At 39.2% G+C, this 23038-nt stretch overlaps 2 protein-coding genes across 2 annotated transcripts; one reads left to right on the top strand and one right to left on the bottom strand.

Moving 5' to 3' along the window:
* The first annotated feature begins 3544 nt into the window (after positions 1–3544).
* Positions 3545–10192, top strand: LOC108088802. The gene is made up of 3 exons (XM_017186771.2): positions 3545–3933; positions 4265–4565; positions 8661–10192. The coding sequence occupies exons 1-3, from the start codon at positions 3798–3800 to the stop codon at positions 9523–9525; spliced, it is 1302 nt and encodes a 433-aa protein (XP_017042260.1). The 5' UTR covers positions 3545–3797; the 3' UTR covers positions 9526–10192.
* A 2004-nt stretch (positions 10193–12196) lies between these two features.
* On the bottom strand, positions 12197–13370 carry LOC108088756. The gene is made up of 2 exons (XM_017186703.2): positions 13291–13370; positions 12197–13235 (listed from the first exon to the last, which is right to left on the bottom strand). Coding segments are annotated over exons 1-2 (555 nt in total). The 5' UTR covers positions 13293–13370; the 3' UTR covers positions 12197–12682.
* Between the last annotated feature and the right edge of the window lie 9668 nt (positions 13371–23038).

Below are 23038 nucleotides of genomic sequence, written 5' to 3'. Positions count from 1 at the left end.
AACCGACCCATGCCCACAACCCCCACTTCTCCCCTACTATTAATTTTAACGATTAGCTATCCACAAATGAGCAGTTTTCATTTTTCTTCCGAATTTAAGTTTTCTACCACATTAATATATTTCTTCAGGACCGGATAAATATGGTGGGGGCCACAGGGTCGATGAATGTGTGGGGGCCTTTTGCGGTCAGAAAATATTTACATTATGCAAAAAGAATCTTCAATTCACTTCATTTATTTTTTATCGCAATTTTAACTTAGTCATCTAATACAGCTTAGTCATCTAATACTCGTATACGAGTAGAGTAAAACATAAGTAAATTGCTTACAATGTATGTATACAGTAAAAACTAACGTACTTTCGAATTTTTATATTAAAAAGACTTTTTACGGCATTTTTCATCGCAAAATTCTTAACAATATCATCAAAAGTATCAAATGAACCAGTCGATCTTCTTTTAATGCTCGAACGAAGTCGACTTTTGATCAATTTAATTTCGAAAAAAAGATTGGTTTTGATGTCCTGTTCAAAGTAAAGTTTTGTATTCGGCCACTTTTTTTGGTATTCGGCATTCGGCCGAATAATAGGCCGAATGCCGAATAGTGCCAAATCATGAAAAAAACACATCACTTTTATCAAAACTTTTTTTTATTATTAAATTAAAATATGTCAATAAGTAAAATTAATTAGCGGTAAGTTGTGATGAACGAACACCAGTTTTTCTGCATTTGTCGGTAGTAACCGATTCCGCTTTTCATCGTAAATAATACCTGCTTCGGAAAACAACCTCTCACTATAGACGCTACTCCCGGGAGAGGAAAGATAAATTTTGGCAAATTTCGCGAGGATTGGGTATTGTTTTACATTTGCTGACCACCACTTATAAGGATCAGCTTTCCGATCTAGGCGAATTGGTTTCAAATAAAAATCTATTTCATTTGCCACAGCATTCCTTTCCACTTTCTCCTCATGATTAGTGTTACTATTTCGCATATTGTCTTTAGCAACTTCCTCAAAGCAGTTCCAAAAAATGTCATGTATTTCAAACCGCTTATCATTTTCGTTCAAATCCCTTTTCTTACGAGGTGGAGAAGAATCGTCATCTGTACTACTATTCTCATCATCATTACAAGCTTATAATAAGCTAAACTGGCAACAATGTAGCATGTACTTTGTGCCGAATATTCGGCGCTACGGCTTACAGCATGGCCGAACATTCGGTATTCGGTATTCGGCAAAATCACTATTCGCGGCAACTCTAGTTTAGACCAACAGGACCATCTTTGCACAGTTTGGGATCATATACACACACACGTTTATGTAAATACTATATCATACTATATACATACATACATATGTACATATATCAAATTTAAAGTACCAACATACAATATTCTGAATAATGGGCATAAAAACTTAAGGACAATGTATGTATGTATGTATGTATATGTACAAATTTAATCAGCAATCACCGACAAGGAGAAAACAAATTTTAATATACATACATACAAACGTATGTACATAGCTGTAAGAATTTAACAAGAAGGGCCTGCCTACATATGTATGTACATATGTATAGTATCTTGTATTTTACCGATTAAAATCGTCAAAACAGGGCCGTTCGCGGTGGAGAAGAGAACTGCAGCGGAAGCGGACTATTGACCGGGTCAGGAGGGTGGGGGCTCAGATATGTACATATGTAGGGCGGGGATCGCAGAGTTTTGCCAGAAAAATGATCGTGACAACGTTTGTGCGGGCACGTTGTGCTGCCCCAAAACAGAATACATTAATTGACACTTGGCCGGAAATAGTTCATTAGGCATAAATTACGTACAGACAAGCGTTTTCATTCTCCTCTGGCTTTCTATTCGCCATTTCCCTCCCTGGCAATTGCAGTTACTGGATTTCAGCGGCTTAAATGATCGGGGGACAGAATAGATAACATCAGACGGTCTTATCTGTGCTGCAACTCACACACACGCAGATTTCAGTCCCTCTCGCTCTTTGCCTCTTTTTTGCCCTCCTGTCGCTCTTTGGCAAGACCAACATGTGTGATCCAAATGTTCGTTTGTAAATTCTACAAACGAGGAAATACGATAATGAACTGAACTTCGCCTCTATAAATGCAGCGAACGAAGACCGCGAAAGACGGAGGCTACAAAACACAAAAACACTCAGCGCCAGAAACTCAACTCCCCGTTTCACTGTTCATTGCTGGAAGTCCCCTCCCCGAATAACTTAGAATCCGTATGAAAGAAGACTGCAAGCGTTTGGGGCCTCTGGGTATGTACAATATATGTATGTAACTACATACATATATTGACAAACTCAGCGTGCCCCAGTAATTAAGCCAAGGAAAGCTAATTACATACATACATACATATGTGCATACATGCATACTTGCATAGTTGTTTGCTAAAATTAAACGGATCTGCACTTGAAAACCGTCCTTCAAAAACATTATTCGGCAATCCGAAATTTTTATATATATGTATGTATGTACATATGTACATAAATATGTACATATTCATATTAAACTAAAGCACATATAAACATGTACTATCTACATATGTATGTATGTAGTGTGCAATAACAACTAATTTTCCTTTTATTACAAAGTATTACGAGTTTGTAAATATGTATGTATGTACATGTAAAAACATATACGCATGCTTTCATACATTTGTACATACCAACAAAAAAAAAAAAAAAAATAATAACATTTATCAAACGACGCACTACACATACATACATGTACATACATATGTACATATGTATGTATGTACTAACAATTTTATATTTAAGGAGTATTGGATGGCGCTTTAAGGAGGTACGTATTTCAGAACCCAAGCCCCAATATATATACATATATATATAGTATGTACACAAACAACTTTATTTGTTAACTAAAATAATAGTGTCTCCGTTCAATGATTTTACGGAAAGTGGGCCAGCTAATAAGCCCATTTGTGTAGGGTATTTGGCAAACAGTCGTCAAGAAGGGCGATCAAAACATACAGCACATACACACATATTTACATACATACATACATACATAGGTATAATTGAACGCCTCAACAATTCACTCTGTCGGCCGCTGGAAGCCAAAGGCGAACGCGTCAACGGATTTTTGTATTACACATTCTCTTGTTTTGTTCTGCACGGTTGCATGGTAGTGTGCGTGCGACGCTGCTTTTCGCTCGCTTTTACTTTCTGCGGCTTGTGATTGCAATTAAACGGCGTTTTCCGTCCGGAGAGTCGCGATCCCGCTCTCCGGAGCGCCGATTGAGAGCGCTTTAGACCGACATGCCTGGATCAGCTAGCAGAGGGCTGCGCCGCCGTCGCAGATAACGGGATCGGTGGCAGCAGGCCGTGGTCTGAGAGCGAGATAGAGCGCAGAGAGCTGGCTCTCATGACGTGTGCGCGTGATTTTTTGGCTCTGAAATGCGGGCTTGCTGCCAACAGCGCTGCCGGCTTGCCGTCGACGCCGGCGCAGCGCTGCCCGCTCGGCGCGGTGGTTGTTGTCTTGGTCTTGGTTTTGAGTTGCCACTTATTCGTACAATTTTCGTGGCTGTAGCCGCATTGGTCGTGCGGCTCTCGTCTGCTCCTCGCGCAATAAACCAAAAAGAAAAGCGGAACGTAGAAATAAAAGCAGCTACCCTGCCCTAAAAATTCCCTTTTAACTTATTTGTGAAAGGGTAGGAACCCCGATTCGAGCCGCCCACTACGCGTTCCGAAAGTAAGATAAATCGAGAGCCCTGGCCAGCTCCAACCTTCAGATCCTTCAGCACATCCTCATGGCCCCCGTGAGCGGCTGTTCGCCAACCGCCACCCACTCGCTGCAGGATATGAGCGCCGCTGCCGCGGCCATCGCCTTGGACATGAAGCCCAAAGGGGAGCCCCACCCCCTGGCCGCCGTCCCCGCCAAGAAACGTGCGTACCCACATTTGTGCCCTATTAGTAAAAAGCAAAAAGCATATGCACACCGAACGTGAATAGGTCAAACGGGTTGTGAAGTTGTTTGTTCTCTTTGTTGCCAATAGGACTGCATATCTACATCGATCGTATAGAATATAAATATGTATGTGTGTACTTTTGCAATTTCGGGAAGTTTTCATTGTGTTGTGTTCACTGGGCTTTGTCGAAACAGAGCTTCGATAAAATTTTGGATATTGGCTGCCCGTAATCGGAAAAATACATTTTTAGAACTTGCGTTTTCCGCCATTTCTTCCTACTTAATTTATTCGTTTCTGATTTCGAACAGTGGTGCGGCGCAACGCCTCCGACAAGCTGAAGCTCATTCGAATGGTCCACGACAAACCGATCCTTTGGGACTCGCGCCTTCCGAACTTCAAGGGCGCGGAGGAGGAGAAAAATCGCGCCTGGGAGCATATAGGACGCGAGTTCAACGCCCCCGGCCGACGCGTGGCAAGGGCCTTCAAGTCCCTGCGGGAATCCTACCGCCGGGAGCTAGCCCACGTCAAGCTGATGGGTACCGACTTTAAACCCAAGTGGAGCCTCTATGAGGCCATGGACTTCTTGCGCGACGTCATCAGAGAGAGAAAGTGAGTTCATTATGAAAATATCTTGCATAAAGTTCTAAGATCGTTTTTTTGTATGATGGCCATGTCTACATGTTTCAACTAGCGGTTGCATTAGTCAAAAGTTATAGTTTATAATTTCAAAGTCAATTGTAGTTCTTAAAACTATAGCAAATTTCTTTTAAGTAGTTTTAAAGTCTGATGATTAAGTTTATACAAAATGTAGGGTTTATATAAAACTAGGCTTTCAGAAATAATTTTTGTGCGTGGAATTCCATTTATATTCATATAAAATATTGTTATCTGCTTATGCAAACTTAGGTTGACGTATTTAAGACATGCGAGGTAAAGTTCAGGGGGGAGTTTATTAAATTCGTCATGTGTGAGAGAATCGTTTTATTTTATGATTGGTTTTTTTCTATGTAAATATTCTTGATGAAAAATATCGTCTTTCACTCAAGAAATTATTTGTGTCAGGAGTACTTTTGTGTATGTACTTGTATTACCATGCGTGCGATAAGCCACTAGCCATCGATCGAGTCATGAGCTACGATCAAGGGTCAAAGTGCACTTTGAATCGTGAATAACGGCTTTCCGTTTTGGCTCGGACTTCGCTTTTTTCTGTTTTGGGGTTTGTCAGAGAGAGCTTGATTCATGCTGAACTGAGAACTGTAAACTAAGTCCATAGATGAGTCACCCTCCGCACACCGATCTTGTACATAAGTTGCAACGATGGTTTAGAAGATTTGTGCTCGTGCCTTTAAAGGTTTTCCCAAATGTTGCCGTTTTCACATATACATACATACATATATATTTATGCATGTTTGCTGTTTTCAGAAATCAGTGAAGCGAACCTTGCTTAGCGGGAGCTTAATCAAAAATGATTTCAGGGTAATACCAAGTAGCTTATCAGTTCGGGGAGTAGCTTCTTTTGTTAATCAACTGCAGAAGATCTTATTGGAGTTATGCATTTAATTTAATCGAAATTTCATACAAGGTCAGAAAGTATAATAAATGTATAATATAAACGTTTACAAAAATCCCAGGCTAGCACTCATAATAACTGATCAAATATACAATTTAGAAATGCATATATTTTTTTTACACATATAAGCATATGCTTGCAATCTTATATTCGGTAGTGATAAATTACCGTAAACCTAATTAGGAAAACCCTGTAAATATCCGCAAGCCATTTTATGGGCAACTTATTCCGAGCCCTGTCGATTTGCATAAAAGCCCCGTCGAACAAATCTCAACTCTAAGAAAACATCTGCCCAGCGAAAAAGAATAGCACAAACAACGGACAGGGGCATATGGACACTAAGGAGCGGTAATGTGGAAAAAACCAATTCGAACAAAGGAATGACCGGGCCAGAGACCCGCAAACGGTCTCAGTCGAGAGTCTGCCCCGTCCAATGTTCTGGCTCATATGGAGCCGTGCTCGAGCTGCGATGTGTGTGTGTGTGTGTGTGTTGTACTTTATGTACATATTTATATGAAATAAGGCCATTTCCTTTCAATTGACTGTACCCACATGGGCAACAAGCAGTCGACGGCCCCGACACATGCCCGCGCACACTCACCCATGGTGTGTGTATATATTTAAATTTTTATTATTTTGAGCTGATAACAGACAGCTCAACGGGCCCGGCCAGTCGGGCAGCGCTTGAGCCGGAGCCGAAGCCGCAGCCGCAGCTATAGCCATAGCCATAAAACAGATCTCGCCCAGCAGCGAATATTATTCAACGGCGCAGCATCGTCGCTACTTGAACCAAAAACGAAATTGAGGGAAGCTGCAAACGCAAGCCCGACGGAAAGAGCCGCTCGATGTGGACGGGGATTAAAGGGAAGGCGGCGCGAGAGCGATAAATTAATGAGAGCACTACGAAAATGACAATCAGCACTGAAGAATACGGCTTGCGAGTGGACCAAGTTAGGAAAGATTCGCAGTTCGTGAACGGGAAAGGGGGTGGCGAGGGAAAATGAACGAGGCTTTGTCAATATACATACATACATGCACATGCATACATATATAGAAAATATGTGTCGCCAGTGTATGGGTGAGCAATTGAACGAATCGCTCGGCTCTGCTCGGCTTCGGCCAGGGTTAAAAATATGCCCACGACCATTAGCCATCCACGTCGGTCCCGACCAAGGGGTTGCTCCGACCCAGAGACGGGGTCTGGACCCCTCTCCCGGACCCGGACCCGCGCCCATGCCCGCACTCACTCTCATCAGTCCTCTCTCGATCTGGGTCTGATGTACCCACACACACAGGCCGCTTGGGCGTGAGTGCTCTGACGAGCTCTGTCTGTGTCACGCTTATGATTTAATAAGCAAATGAGCTGCGAAATTGCTAAAATTGCTGGGCTCCCCTGGGTCCCCATCCTCCGGGTCGCACTCCACGCCCCGAAATCACTGTCCGGCGAAATTCGTCTTGGAATGCTTTAGCCAATGCGTCACGGAAAAAAAGTGGGCGTTATCCCGCATTTGCTTTTCGGTACTTGGGTTTTTCCAGATCTTTCGGGACTAAGGCAGATCGGTGGATTTTAAGGAGGTCTTTTCCATTCGTACTAAGCAGACGCCTGATTTGCAGTGACTTATTTAGTTGTTATCCAAATTTAGGCGCAAGGGTAGGTTCATGATCATAATAAAGACGTCTTTAAATGGTTTCCAAGTGCATTCGGACAAGATCTATAGATAAGAAACCTCGAAAACCCAGCGAAAACTAAGCCACAAACTAGAGTAATTGGTTTGGGACCTGGGCCCGAGCGGAAGCAAATAGTGATAAGCCGGGTGATTCAAACCCGAAAAAGAAACGAAACCAACTTAGAGTCAAGACCTCAAAAGCCGCAAGCAAATAGAGCCATTCGTGATTGTGGAACATGTGAAAATGTATTTCGCCGTGATTAGTCCTGCGAGTTGGTTGGGCTTGTCAGCCGAGTTGGTATCAGTTTTCAACATTTTCCAATTGTCAACTACCTGCGGCCGATTTATGTGATAAGCCGCGAAGCGAGGACGTCAGCGAAGAGTGGAAAAGCGGAATATCCCTGCGAGTAGCAGCCGACTGAGCCCATCCGCGGCATTGGCAAATACCTAAAGAGATGGGGAAGGCCAAAAATAGCCACGTTCAGACGTTTTCGAGCACCCGGCTCTAGGCAGCTGCATTGTATGGGAAAATGCTCTTGAAACATGAGACTCGTTCAGGGAGAGACAGGAAACCAGACTACTGGCTTGGGACATTGAAATATTTTCCTCCTCTCTGCAGATTTTATTATTGCGTTGAACTGGATTTTGGGGTTTGTTTGAGCACGTTTTTAAAGTGGAGTTGCTAATAATATGGCCTGTTTTCGAAGGAAAATGTTTTTATAATTGGTCACAGGCAACATCAAAATTACGAACAAATTTTGAAATTTATTTATTTTGAGCTCACTTATTTTTAACCGTATTTAAAGTTAAAATCACTTTATACTACATTTATTATGGGGATATGGCTTAAGAAACTATTAATCGGGCACCATTTACAATAAGTAATATATAAAATATAAAATAAGTATATATATAATATATATATATAAAATAATACTGGGTGCATTTTGCCATCATCTTGTCTCTGCATGAGCTAGCATCTGTATGCAGTTCAGTCTCACGTTTAGGATTAAAGATGGCCAATACTGGTGGATTTAATAAAACGGTCTTTAACAAGTTAAACGCTCTTAATTGTTCTTCATTTAAGGGGAACAGACCTCCTAGCTTTAGTAAATCCGTAAGAGGTTTCGGTATATTTGCAAAGTGTGGTAGTAGTACAGTAGTATAGTATATAGATATATATACAATAAAGCGATTAGCGTTTTTTAGAAATAAATACAAATTATTCATGTACTTTTTTTTTTGTAAAAGGCGGCCCAACAAAAATGACGAAGTGTATATCATTTGACAAGATACATTTTAGTTCACAAAAAAGCTGTAAAAACTTAGTTTGGTCTAACAGTAGTTTACAGTGTTAATGGGTTACATATAGATTTAATTTTTTGCAATATTTTAAGTTCTTATAATATATACTTCTTTTGTCAGTTATAACAATTTAACGCATTTTTTCCACGCTTCTATTTTTAGGGGGGCTTCGCATGCCACCGATCTTAGCCTGGCTGCGTATGGCCATATTCACAACAACAATAATAATAATAACACTAACAGCCTGGGATCAGGCGGAAAGGCAGGGGCCCTCAAGCTCTCAACATCTTTCAACGAGTCAACCTCAGTGTTGAATCTCTCCAAATGTTCCTCGCAGAACATGAGCGGCGAAGACTACTACAGCGACTACTACGTGAAGCCGGAGCTGGATCTCTCGGCGGGCAATGGGGCCGGAAGCAACAGCAGCGGCAGTAGTTTCACCGGAGGGCCACTTCCGTTGCCGGCACACCAGCATCAGGCTCAGAACGACAGTCGGGTGAGCTCTACTCGAAACGAGAACCAACACGTTCAGCACTGCTACGACGACATCGATGCCAGCTCGAATCACAGCGGGGACGAGGACACCGGCCACGCATCTGACGGTGTGGAGGAGCTGGATGCTATAGACGCCGACTTTCCATACCCCCTGATTCTGGACTTCAACTCTCGCGGGAGCACTAATGCGGGCGTGGACGATGTAGCCCCATCACGCAAGCGGCGCCGTAACGTAGAGCAGGTCGGACTAGAGGAGGGCAATGGCGATGCCGATGCTGCCATTGATGGTGACGACTATGAGGAGCAGATGCTGCAACAGCACCGTCATCTTCGCCAGCAGCAGGGTGCTGTTACTAGCGGAGGGCTGGATCTGCCGCCCCCGCAAACAGTGCGTGAGGTCCTTAACTCCAAGTTCTGCGGCTTCATCTCGGCCAAGCTGAACAGCATGGAGGACTCGGAAGCGGACAACCTTATGAACCGCATTCTTCTTTTATTGGTTCAAGTGCAGCAGTGCGAGGGGTCCACAAAATAGGCTGTCCGAGGGAGGGGTTAGTTTTAGTAGCCAAGAAAAGCTCGTTATCGATTGAAGGAGCTGCTGAAAGCACTTATAGCGGATTGATTCCTGTCATTTGCTCTGATTTTTATTGCCATAAGAATTATAAACTTACTTGCCAATGCCAAATCTGTGCCATACCAAAAATATCTTTCATGCAACTATAAGAATGGGTTTGCAAAAAATTATCGTATTTCCTTTGCCCTCATTTAAAACAAAGAACAGAACTCAATGAAAACAAAAGACACAAAGACAAAAACAAAGAAAATAGGTCAAGAAAAAGACTTAGGTTAGTTAAACATTAAACGTTAATTTCGTTTTAAGTCTATTAACTGTAGATTATACTCATGGAAACATCTCATCACATGAACCTTACCTTTTACATTAGCAATTCTATCAACCAGATTAGGTCATGACGTAATAGATCTGTTTGTTAAATTAAACAACTGGGAAGAAAAAACACCCACTGGGATAGTTCTTTCTATGATTAAGCTATCGCCATAATTTTAGCTAAACAACGAAGTGAATATTTATATTTTTCTGAAAACCAGAATTCTTTCTATAATTTTTCAATATTTACGTTTTTAAATAAAACACCACATACGGTAAATAAATATAGTTTTGCCCATAGCTTTAATAACTTAAAGTTTTTAAAAAGTGTTTTTAGTCAAGCTGCAGCTTGTTAACTTTACTTGTACTTACCTTGAAAATATTTTAATAGCCCTATTTCTACCAGCCCTTCTTCTATAGCCCGCATAGGCCATGGCAGGACTCACACATTTTGCCAGATGACATGCATAAATCGCTTTAAAAACTCTTCTGGCGGGATTAATGGAATACCATCATGAAAGCAATGAACAAAAAGAATAGCGCATGCGCCACAAGAGATTCCTGTTCATAGAGAGGCCCACGTTCAGAAGATGAGGGTATGCCAAACTGATATGAGCCAAATCGGGTTCGGGTAGTGCTACATATGAATGGAACTCGAACACCAGAAGCAACTCAGTCAACAGATTGAGGCATATCCAAACCCAACGCAAACAACCCCTAAAAGATTCGGCCGGGCAAAACAAGCTAAGAGTCCCAAACCCTTAAGAACGGGAGGAACAGCGTCGCACATGCGCGGAAAATTGCCAAAACGACGCAGCCTAAAACTGGTTTCTCAGCGTATTTATGGCTGAATTGATCATTGTTAACCATATTCTATTGCCGCTTGAGGGATGCTGGTTAGGATTTTGCCTGTGATGAATTGGGTTCAACGGCCATGGTTTGTAGTCGGAGATAAGCAAGCAACCGAAAGATTAAACTCGACTTGTTTGTTGGTATTTGATATATTTTTATTTCACAAAAAAAATAAGCCTTTACCTCTAGCCAAACAACATAAATAAGGGCAAAACAAAATCAGACAACTATATCATATAGCTGCTACAGGAAAGATCGAAAAATCTATATAGAAGTACCGGAAATAAAATTATAACAGCGTTGTTTTTCATCAGACAAGGATGCTTTTTGGAGTATAGACTTTTCTAATGATTCCTGAATTTTGAATTCAATTTCAATCAAATAGTACTTTTTTCTTATGAACAATCGTCAAAAATATTATATAAGAAACATTAAAAAAACCTTCATTTGATGCTGTTAAGCCTCTTGTTACTTTGTGGATCATATTTTATGACTGCAAGGGTATATAAGATTCGACTCGCCGAACTGAGCTTCCCTTCTAGATTTCCCGTAATTTTTTCAATATAGACTACACGTCAAGATCAATTCAGATGTTGATGCTTATCAGAAATATATATATTCTCGTGCCTCGCCCACTATTACATCCATAAACCGGGAAAATCTGTGGCGTCCACAAGTTTTATGTTAGAATAATTTGGATGATATATTTAAGTTAATAGATAAGGCTCAACCGCCGCCACCTCCGCAACGGGAGGGCTAAGTGTCGGTACCCCTTCCGGCTCCATATCCGGCACCCTATCTGGCTTTATATCTCAGTAACGGGTATCTGATAGTCCAGGTACGGGACCAAAGCGTTCCCTCTTGTTTCGATCGGTTTTTCGATTTTCTTATGGTTGCTACATGACATAGTTATACCCTTGCAGAGCAAAGGGTCATTCAGAAGTTTGCAACGGAGTGAAGGAGACAGCCCAGACCCCAGTATATATATTCTTGATCAGCATTACGAGCTGAATCGAAATATGTCTGTACGTCTGTCCGTTTGTATGTACACCAGTCTCTAAGTTTTAAAGCTATCTTGTTGAAACTTTGCCAAATTGTCTTGAGTTACGATTTAAATTTCATCAAAATCTGACAACTATGTCATATAGCTTCGATGTGAACAATAGTCGAAAATATGGAAAATTAATAGAAAAATCGTCATAGCTTCGATGTTGTTTAGCCTTTATGTATTTTGTTTGTCATATTTGATGACTGCAAGGGTATATAAGCTTCGGCTTGCTGAAGCTAGCTTTCTTTCTTGTTCTAGTTCGTAAATCACGAGTCGCTAAGAAACACAATATATGTTACAATAACGACGTTATACTTTTTTTTTCATGTTTGACTAGAAACATACTTGCAATCAATATCATGTTGGAACTAGGTTCCGAAACACTGTTTTTGTTATAAAAAAAGCAGACCAAATTTTTTTATTTAGCTCTTTTATTTTGTAAAAATATAAATACAGTTGTCTTCGATAACTGAAACTAATACAACTTTCTTTTTTTAGGGTAGCATATATCTTTTTTGATGTTTCCGTTTATCTGAAAAATCATATAGCACTACACAGCAAAATCAGTTATGTTCAGGGAAATATTTGGGGAGGATAAAGATTTTTTAACTTTATCCGAATTGTTATTTTAAGTAAGAACATAATGTCCAAATAAGAATATCTTGGATGGGTTTTTGGCTGTTTCGTTGTCCTTTCACCAAATCCATGAGCTTACCACTCTTAGCCTCTTTTCAAACTCTTTACCTGGTGTTCGGAAGGATGTCCTACCATCGTCAGCAACGTGTCCATGCTTATAGTGTTTTCCCTAACTCCCTATGTTCTTATAGGTTTTAAGCTTTTCACGCAACAACTTCTTGTTTTGTGTTACATTCCAGGAAGCTGTTATACACTGACAGAGAGGCTTGTTCACTTCTTTTTCATAACTGTCTTCCCTGCCTGTTTGATGTGACACTGGGAGCCCGCCTGAAAGCATACTTCAGTTGTTCCGGCCAAATTTTCGAGAAGACCTCGCATTTGGTAGAGTATCTTGTTCTGTTTGGCACGATTATTGGTCGAGTGGGAGAGTAGGTTTTCCAGTCCTTGAACAGAATCATCCAGTCCCTGGGTCGTTAGGAGTTCCAGATCTTTCAGCAAGTCATCCCTTTTGCATGCCGAGGCCGAGGATATCTGTCGCAGACGAAACTGAATCTTTGCATAGTGGGACGAGATCGTGAAGAGGTCCTCCTGCAGCTGCTCCACGTAGTCCTCAAGCTGGCACTCGTAAGGGGTCAAAGCTCTGCTGACCATGCTGCCTTTGGAATCAAGCTCCGTGTACAGTCGTTCATTTCCGGGCCACTCTGCGAACGACTCGCTTGAAGCGCAAACTGTCTCCTCTGATATAGTGACCTTCTTTCCTTCAATGTTGTTTGCAGTTATCATGTGTGGAAAGCTTTTTAAATTGGCTTCTGGTCTCTTTTTCCTAAAAACATACGTTTAAAGTCATAATTCCAATTTTTTTTAGAGGTAAAACTTACATTGTGAAGTTAGAGCTTAGTAAATCATGGCCTTCTTCAAGGGACTGATAATCTTTCAGTGAAGCTGGGCGACGCACACGCGTTACTATTTTATAAGAATAAAAAAGAATAAAATCACTTATTATTGGAATACATCACTGCAGAAATAATTATTTGTAAGTGCGTGTGTATGTATGCTATCCTCAGAATAGGCAGTTGTGTTTTCTTATTATTTATCTTTCTATTATTTTTTTGGGGTACTTTCATTTTTCGATGTTTTTGCGTTATTCGAAGCAACCAAAATATTTTTATTTTCCGTAATCAAATCTTTTGAATGTCACCAAACAGTGTTTACATCTTTTAGATCCTTCCATTTGTTCTGGCAATATTGGATTCGACCACAGGGGCGTGGACAAAGAATCACGGGCCCTGGGGAAACAGATACATTTTGGGGCCTCCCATACGTTAATTCGTTTTCCCTATCCCCTGAGCGTAACACGTGCAAAAGTAAGTCAATCTCTCCTTAGTTGAAACGTAGGAATAAAAATATGTTATGTTGTATATCAACTGATAAAAATAAAAAAAAAAAAAAAAAAAGTCATCAGTTATGTCAAACGGAATACATAAAGGCTAAAAAAGGCTAAACAACATCGAAGCTTTGTCGATGTTTTAATGAAGTTTCTATATTTTCGACGTTTGTTTATATGACCGCTATATGACATAGTGATATGATATATCTCGAAAACTATAAGAGCTTAAACATTTGCATTAAACTTGCAACTTTGATAAAAAGTGCCACGACCACTAGTTTTAAGTTGGGGTTTTAATAGCACAGCATTTTTGTTTTGAGTTGGGTTGTACAAACTATAAATATATTTATTATACCCTTGCAAAGGGTATTATAATTTTAGTCAGAAGTTTGCAAAGCAGTGAAGGAGACTCCTCAGACCCCATAAAGTATACACATTCTTGATCAGCATCACGAAATACGTCTGTACGTCAGTAGGCAAACAATTCGTCGTTACTGCATGATACTGACAAATTTGGAAAATTGTGAAACACACGTCTGCCCAGATTCTGTTTGTGTAGAAGCAGTTTGGCTGCGAAAGCAGCAACGACGTTTTTTGTTTTAATTAAATTTAGTTTATCGCTTTGCAGTTGAAGATTCCTTTCGTTGACCAATTTATACAGGTCTGTCATGTAAGCTATATCATTCTTTGATGTTGTGAGCTTGTCGTGCAATTCTGTTTCTTTAGTTTTCAAAAACTCTATAACAGAGTCAAACATCCCCAATTTGTCGAATCGATTTTGCCAAGGTAATCTTTATGCGCCATGAGGGATTGTCGTGTGCAAGCATTGGGACCCGGCCAGTGCAAAGCATTGCTGAAATGTACAATTTGTATGCTGCATGTGTGCAAAATTGTAATTGTGACCATCGTCCAACTAACATCATCAGAAAATCTCTTGGAACCGCTAATGTTAGCTTTCGGAGATACATTTTGTTAATCAGAGGGAATACCAGCACAGAATTTTCGAGGTGAAGCTCGGAACCGATATTTTACAGACCCGATGCAAATTCTTCGTGCCCCTGCTGGTATCCGTCTACGCAAGCCGAAAAAATAATGTCGGATGTCAGCGAGAACACCGGGATCCTAATATGCTTGTGAAAAGTTCGCCCACTTTGTAGTCCCACGCAAGGAGAGGAAAGGAAATGTTGAAAATAAATATATAAGGTATTTTGAAATTAGTTTTGACAGACAAATAATACCTCTTATGATTGCAGCATGCATCATTGACTCTGGCTGACCAATTCTGTAAAGAAATACAGTAGAATCCGCTTATAGCGACTTTCAAGGGACCGACGAGTCTTCGTCGTTATACCCGAAAGGCGCACTAAGCAAAAGGATATAAGTGTATAAGTCTGTCTGGGGACCAATCCAGCCATCGAGTTTTCGTCGCAATACCCGGACGGACACTATAAGCGGAGTCGTTATAACAGGGTTCTACTGTATGTATATCTCGCCCACTGAAACCCACCTACAAGAAAACACAAAACATTATTTATTAATCAAGAGAAGTACAAAATGTTATTTTATTTTAACGGTTGTTGCTAACGATATAATACACAGTGGTCGATCTTGTTTGGAAAAAGTGGCCAAAAATACCTCTAGAAGGAATATCGACTTAAAATTTTTTTTGTATGTGTTTAATAGCGTATGAATATTAAATTTTTTAAGTATCAGCACCATTAACGCCACATATAACTGCTGCCATCGTTTTTACAATGAAATCTACAAAATTTGACTCCCAAATGCACGCAACACTTTTCAAGCGTTATTGACACAAAACATTATATTTTTTAAACACTCAATTATACCCTTGCACACCAAAGGGTATTATAATTTCAGTCAGAAGTTTGCAACGCAGTGAAGGAAACAATTCAGAACCCATAAAGTTTGTATATTCTTGATCAGCGTCACGATCTAAATCGAAATACGTCTGAACGTCTGTCCGTCATCAGACAATCATTATTTTTCGAATATAGAGTTTTTTAACGAGTCTGGAATTTCGAATTAAATTTTATCAAAATCGGAAGACTATATCAAATAGCTGTCATATGTCATATAGGGGAATGTTGTCAGGGTTGGGCCATATTTTGACCTATGTCCATAAGTTCTGAACGAATGACAATTCAGAATAAGTTTATACATTTTTGGAAAGGTACAAGCAAGAGAAAGTGTTCACCAAAAATAGAGAATAAAAAAACAAAAACAAAAAAAGTTATAGGCGTTTGAAAAAAAAAAAAAATGTAGTCAGCGTTGGGCCATGTAGTCAGGGTTGGGCCACCTTCAGAAAATCGTTGACAATATCGTAACGTGGTGGAATAAAATTCAATTCAGGTAAATCTGACATTATTTTGTTTATTTATTTAATTATTTGGGATTTTACAGTAAAATTATCAAATTATTCAGAGTTGTTTTTCGAGAAACACTAAAGAAAAAGATAAAAATGATTCATCTTCTTTCAATCCATCAAAATATTTTTTTAAGGAAATCTATTTATTTTATTGTGCATATTTTTGCTACAAAAAACTTAAATATTACAACAAAAATCGAAAATACACGAATAAAATGTACAAATTATGATGGCTCAAGCCTGACTACAAAGGTGGCCCAACCCTGACGACATGCGGTATTAATCTATTATGGTATGATATAGCCAAACTATATCTATCAATGAAACTATATCTTAGTTTTTTGTAGTATAACACCTATATAACGTATTTTTATGCTCACTTTGCGGATGACATGTTGTAATCTTGTGTTATTCCACCTTTTCGGCCAGGTTAAAAAAACTTTTTCGAGCACTTTTTTTTCAAAGAACAACGACACGTAGAAAAATGAAATCCCGAAATAAGTAGTCACGTGGAAAGTTTCGAGTGACCGATAGAAGTTTCTTGACACCCACAAACAGAAGGTACTAGAACGAATATTCGAAATATTGAGATGGCCCAACTCTGAAAATGGCCCAACCCTGACAACATTCCCCTATATCGATGTTGTTTAGCCTTTATGTATTTTGTTCGCTAAATTTAAAGTCTGTAAAGGTATATAAGCTTCGGCTTGCCGAAGATCCCATAAGTATACAGTGGTGCTCATAGACTTAAGTCACAAGACTTCTACCAAGAATTTAAACGAAAATTAAGAAAAGTTTTTATTTCACAGCTCCAATTTTTTGTGTCACATTAGTTCTATATATCAGTGTTCTAATCGAAGAATAACCAAGTTATAAAAATATATTTAACGAAAAACTTAAAAAATATGAGACCATCTACAAAATGTCCTGCTCACATACTTAAGAAACTTGGAAGAAAATGGTTGAAAATGTTAAAATTGGCCCAATATTCCTTATAATTTAAATAAATTTACTTTAATATTGAGTGGAAAGGTCTTTCTGCTTAAGAACAGCGGAGCAACGTTTTGGCATTGAACCCACAAGACGTGCGCACTGTTGAGGGGTGATTTTCTTCCACTCTTCTTGCAAAACTCGCCACAAATCGTTTTTATTTGCTGTTTTTTTTTTGGCCAACGACTTGTTTAAGAATTCCCCACAAGTTCTCTATAGGGTTTAAGTCGGGGCTCTGCGGTGGCCATTGCAAAACATTGATTTTCTCTTGGCTAAACCACGACTTGACTATCTTGCTGGTATGTTTCGGGTCGTTGTCCTGTTGAAATATCCAGGCAAGTGGCAAATTCTGGCATATTCTCCAGATAAATTGTTAATAATATTCTTGATCAACACCACCATCTGAATCAGTTTTAAAACTATCTTGCTGAAACTAGAAAATTAGCTAGCTTGAACGACAAAAAACTGAACTTTTTACACCTTTGGAGAAGGTTTTATAATATCTGTCAGATGTCAGATGGCAAATGGAGACACTTTAGACCCCATAAATTATATACATTCTTGATCATCATTAACACCTGAGAGAAACTAGACGCGTACGTCTGTCTCTTGTTTTTCTGTATCTATGTAAACTAGTCTTTCAGTTTTCAATTAAGAAAAACAAAAAATCTTATAACATTTATTTAAAAAAATTAAAACTTCGTTTTCTTTTATCACTCAAAAATGAATTTAGGGAAAATTCAAACCAGATAAAAAATCCACTAAAATCGGACTACTCTATCATAAAGCTACGATGGGGAGGCGTAGTAAAAGTTATTGGTTGGCCAAGTATAAGCCGTGTTGCGCATGGTAAGACGCGGTTCACCGAAAGTATTTGACGAAACGAGATTCCTGTAGAACGCAGACGATCGCGGAGTTATGTAACGAACAACGGTGAGCTGATGGCTTTAACTCGTCGGCAATTGTCGTGGTGTTCTTTTGTAATATATATTTTGCAGGTGCTCATTTAAATCCTTAATAATTAAATTTTCTTGCGTGCAAAAATAAAACAACGAGCCAAAATCGGCCGGATATAGAAATAGCATGACAAACGGACAGACAGAAAAGAATAGAATTTCCCTCAACATACGCCACAAGATGTATGCGGGCGCGATATTAGCCCTCCCTTCCTTGGCCATGTCAATATTCCGAACAAGATCTGCAACAGACCCCATTAGAAAAAGGCAACTAAGGTGGCTCTCGGGTCTACATGGAGTTAATTTTTTTTTTCTTTATAACTCCTCCTGGGAGCATAGGGCCTCGACTAGATTCCTCCATCTTACTCTATTTCGCTGTGTCCCATGTGATGTTGTATTGGGACAACTCTTGAAGGGCGGTTCGTCTCCATGTTGCTTAAGGACAGCCTACACGTTTGCTTCCCTGTGGGTTCCACTCTAGCGCCATTCTAACTATGCTATCCTGGTCCTTTCGCAGTGCGTGGCCTATCCATCTCCATTTTTTCTTCCTGATTTGGAGTCTTATTGCTGTTTCACCCGTCATATTCCAGAGGTCTATGTTGGAGATTCTGTTTGGCCAGAAAATCCAGCATGGAGTTAATAAGATTGGTTATCTACTCAGACATTATGATTTGTTTTTATTTCCTAAATATAAAGGCTAAAGATAATATAATCCATAAAAAATTCTCGTTGGCTTTGCAAACTTGTATGACTTCATAAAGTATAATAAAATAATATAAATAACCTACAAGATAAATTTACAAATGATTAAGAATTAATTTTAATTTAATTTTTGTATAATTTCAATATGTTCATGAATACTTGGTTCTATCCTTTAATTCTAGATTAATTTTTTTTTTTTTTTTTAATTTCAAATTTGATTCATATTGACAACTATTCGTTAGCGCCCTAATCTTAATTAATGATTTTTTATTAGATGATTGTTAAGTTTCCAATCAAAAAGTGTCATATATTGTTTTTAAAAATCAGATGTAGGTTCGCATTAAACAGTAATTACATATTGTATGCCAAATTGGGTATTACATAGAGTCATGCATTACGGCTAACGATAGTTAAAATTCAGCTTTCCTAATATTCACATTATATTTGCATTTAACCTACAATGTTTTTAACCTAACTTATTTATTTTTAAACTTAAGTGATTTTATTTTAAATCTACGCTTTGTAAATTCACATGATTTCGGTAGTTTCATGAGGCTCAAATTTTAACAAAATTATTATCTGTTTTTTTTGGCTAACATTTTTATACAATTCACTGATTTGGCGTACGCCTCTTTATTTAGCCACTTCTTTTAGTTTAATTGATATTACATGCAGGCGTCTGCTGAGCCACAACGACAATTTTGCACTGCACTGCGACAGGTATCTCGGACCACTATACTTTGCTTGTACTTGAATTAACACATTTGAGGGGGTCTACAAGTTCCGACAGCAAAAAAAAAGGATAAAGAAAACACCTCCATTTAAGGTATTCGGCCACCCAAAGCCACACAGCCATTTATTGCCAAGTTTCTGGCGGAGATCACCGACTAATCCTAGGATACCCGACAGGAACTAGCTGGTCAAAATAATCCCTAATCCTTGCTCCTATGCGCCGCAGAAATAAACTTGAAGATACTGCTTGCAGACGGTAGACTGAACTGCCCCCTTTTTCGGGAAGCAGTGATTGCTGACGATATCGTAATTCCCGCCTTCGCGCAGGGAATACTTAAAATTTCGAGTGTACCTATTCGGGTACACGGTTGCCAACTAAAACCGATATCCCAACCACCACTGACATTTCCAAAAATGCAGTTGTACCTAACATAGATTACCTCTCACGCCATCTAGTACCATTATCCTCCTCTAGGTGGCGCAGGAATGCTTGCGATCAGCTGCTTTCTATTTACCTATTCGCTACAGTTATTGTGACTGATAACTGATTACTTGACATTTGATACTTGATAACTGGTTTATTCTTCAATCTTATATTTCAAGCTATTTCAGAACACGGAAGCTTAAAATGAATGAAGAGTTAATGCATTTTGGCGATCTCATTTGTGACGGTTATGCCACTGTAACCTGTACTACAGATAAAAGTTCAGTATTTAGTTCGGTGAAACGATGGGTGACATATGTAGTTAGCTGGCCAGCAGTTTTACTGTTGCATCTGCTACTGTGCGACTGGTATTGTTAGTTGCGTCACCAATAATCCATATTGTGTCTTGACGCTGACTCCTGGTACTAATTTTACTGGTGGTTGTTGCTTAATTTTCGATATTTACATATAAGGTAATTATAATAAAACAATTTTAACGACCTTTGCTTTGAATTAAATTTCACAAAAATTCGACGACTAATCATTTAGCTGTCATAACAATCGGAGATATTAAAGAAATGAGTAGAATAATACATGTATTAAAAATTCATTAAACGATTCGTTACGATAATAGGTTTTAAAAAAAATTATTTTTATAAAGATCTCGAAATATATCATATACATAGCTACCATAGAAAGGAGATAATTAATGGCAAATTCCAGAAAACTAGAGAGTCGTTAGAGTCGTTTTTTATTCCACGAGCATGATTTTTACAACATCGACTTTATGAACTACCCTTGAACCGAGAAAAAAATTTCATCAAAATCGGACGACTATATCATATAGCTGCCATATGAACAATAGTCGAAAATATGGAAAATGAATAGAAAAGTGGTCATAGCTTCGATGTTGTTAGCCTTTATGTATTTTGTTCGATATGTTTGATGACTGCAAGGGTATATAAGCTTCGGCTTGCCGAAGCTAGCTTCCTTTCTTGTTTCTTGTTATTTGTTCATTCTCACTTATAGGAGCTATACTAAATTGTTGTCCGATCCGGGCCGTTCCAACTTGTACATTACTCCCTGCAACACCTACACAACTTTTGGTAATGGGATACAGCGATATAGTTCAGCAACCGATAGAATAGTGTACATAGGAACATAAAGATCGGGTCAGATGGGAATGGTGATCAACATTATTAATACCTTATGGGGTCTGAGGTGTCTCCTTTACTCCGTTGCACACATCTGATTGAAAACTAAGGGTGCAAAGACCTTTTCAAACACCGCCAGCGAAGTTCGCAATATAGTCTGTTTTTACGTTATATAGCAAAACTACAAGCAGTTGAAGCCTTATAAATGGATTAATTTGCCAAATCCGAACTGGTGATACGGTTGTAAGCGATTTACTGACACTCGGACTTAACTAGCAGCTCCTGATATTGTTAGAAAAACAACGCCGTGCTTCTGGGCTGTGGTCGGATAGGTGGTGGCATGCAACATTAACACGCGACCTGTGCAACAAGCTGAAAAATTGCCTGTTGTAATCAATGCCTGCCCTAGTTCCCCAGCGTAGCTTCCCCATCCACCGTTCTATCAATCGCCAGTCCGGCATTTGCGTCTATTTCTATGTCCGCGTCTATCACTATCTCTGCACAGAAGCCCCGCAGGCACCAGAGCAGAACTCACAAACCAAATTTCGTGTATCCACAAGATTTAGCCGTGTTGCGAGCAATTGATTTGCCGTGCCCAGCCCCAGCCCCAACCCCACCAGAAGCCGATACACGAGCCCGGATTCGGACAACTAGTATGCTGCTGCAAGCCCTTGAGGGAATGCCGAACTCGAGGAGCAGGGAACCGGCGAGTCGCGGCCCCGGGATGGGAGCAATCGCTGCGTTGCGTCATTTGTAAGCGGATGAACATGAAAACTATATGAGATTTTAGGGAAATTGGGAGGTGATGCTTGTAATGGCAGTTTCTGCTGAGCGTGGGTCTTGTTCTGAATCGCACTTGACGGGGAGGTACGGTAGCTTTATTTAATTTCTGAAATTCCTCTTAAAATTGATCGAAACTGTATTCTTGCCAACTGTTTTAAATATTCACACCCATGATTCTTAGAGTAAAAGGGTATTTTGATCTTGTTGAATGGGTATATCTTGGATACCATAAGGGCTAGAGGTTTAAGATTAAACGCATTTCTCAGAGGCAGTGTGAATTTAGCTAACCGAATTGCCTTGAATGTAGACTTTGCTAAGCGAAAGTACGATTTTTAACAAGTTTTATTACGGGAACCGGCCATCTAGAGAGACGTTAACAGATTGTTTCGATACAAATTTTTTCCTGATGTTAAACAATTTTCATTAATTCGATTTTTCGACCTTTCCTGTGGAAACAATATGATATAGCTGTCCAGTATTTATGAAAAACTTGATGTTCTTAAAACTTGCAATTTTGTATGTATATATTTTTCGATCTTTCCAATGGCAGCCATATGAAGGATTACATAAAGAGGATTTTTAGAACAAAAAAATGATCGTTGAATCGTGTAGATTACTTGGATAGTATTTTTATATTAGGCCCACAAGATGAAAGAACACCTTTTTTGAAAAACGCCCTCATATTGTTCTTGGCTCGACAAGAAATTGATTTTTAACTGGAACTCAGCGCTGAAATTGTGTACAGGTCTTCTTTAAAGTCTGGCTCATTCTAAGTATAATCAAAATCACTAAAATTATCCATGACTTTGAAAGCAAAGTCTGAAGACCGCTTCAAGAATACTAAAACTTAGCATGACTTCTTGCCTACATTTTTTTTTTAGGGATAATATGGTTGTACTGCAAAAAGTTCAAATATTTTATATTGTGGGCAATTTTTTTCTCTTTTGGCCCTGACGGCTAAAAGATTATGCGGCGGATAATTGATGATTTGGGGAGCTTTAAGCAGCCAATAAACTGCTTAGAGCTGACCTTTCCATGTATTCGAGTGAATTTAACAGGACAAAAAGGGGATATCAGGATGAAATTAATTCCCTCTATTGTTAAGAAAGAAA

Source organism: Drosophila ficusphila, unplaced genomic scaffold (genome assembly GCF_018152265.1).
Source record: "Drosophila ficusphila isolate 14025-0441.05 unplaced genomic scaffold, ASM1815226v1 contig_106, whole genome shotgun sequence".
In the NCBI taxonomy this organism is placed as follows: Eukaryota; Metazoa; Arthropoda; class Insecta; order Diptera; family Drosophilidae; genus Drosophila; species Drosophila ficusphila.
Note: the sequence above shows the minus strand (reverse complement) of the source record. Positions and strands in the feature narration are given on the sequence as shown.

What these genes read in the sequence shown, in the direction of transcription:
- LOC108088802 (XM_017186771.2), top strand. Translation starts at nt 3,798, where the DNA reads ATGGCCCCCGTGAGCGGCTGTTCGCCAACCGCCACCCACTCGCTGCAG. An exon ending in CGCCGTCCCCGCCAAGAAAC is followed by an intron (nt 3,934 to 4,264) that starts GTGCGTACCCAC and finishes GATTTCGAACAG; the next exon opens with TGGTGCGGCGCAACGCCTCC. An exon ending in GACGTCATCAGAGAGAGAAA is followed by an intron (nt 4,566 to 8,660) that starts GTGAGTTCATTA and finishes TTCTATTTTTAG; the next exon opens with GGGGGCTTCGCATGCCACCG.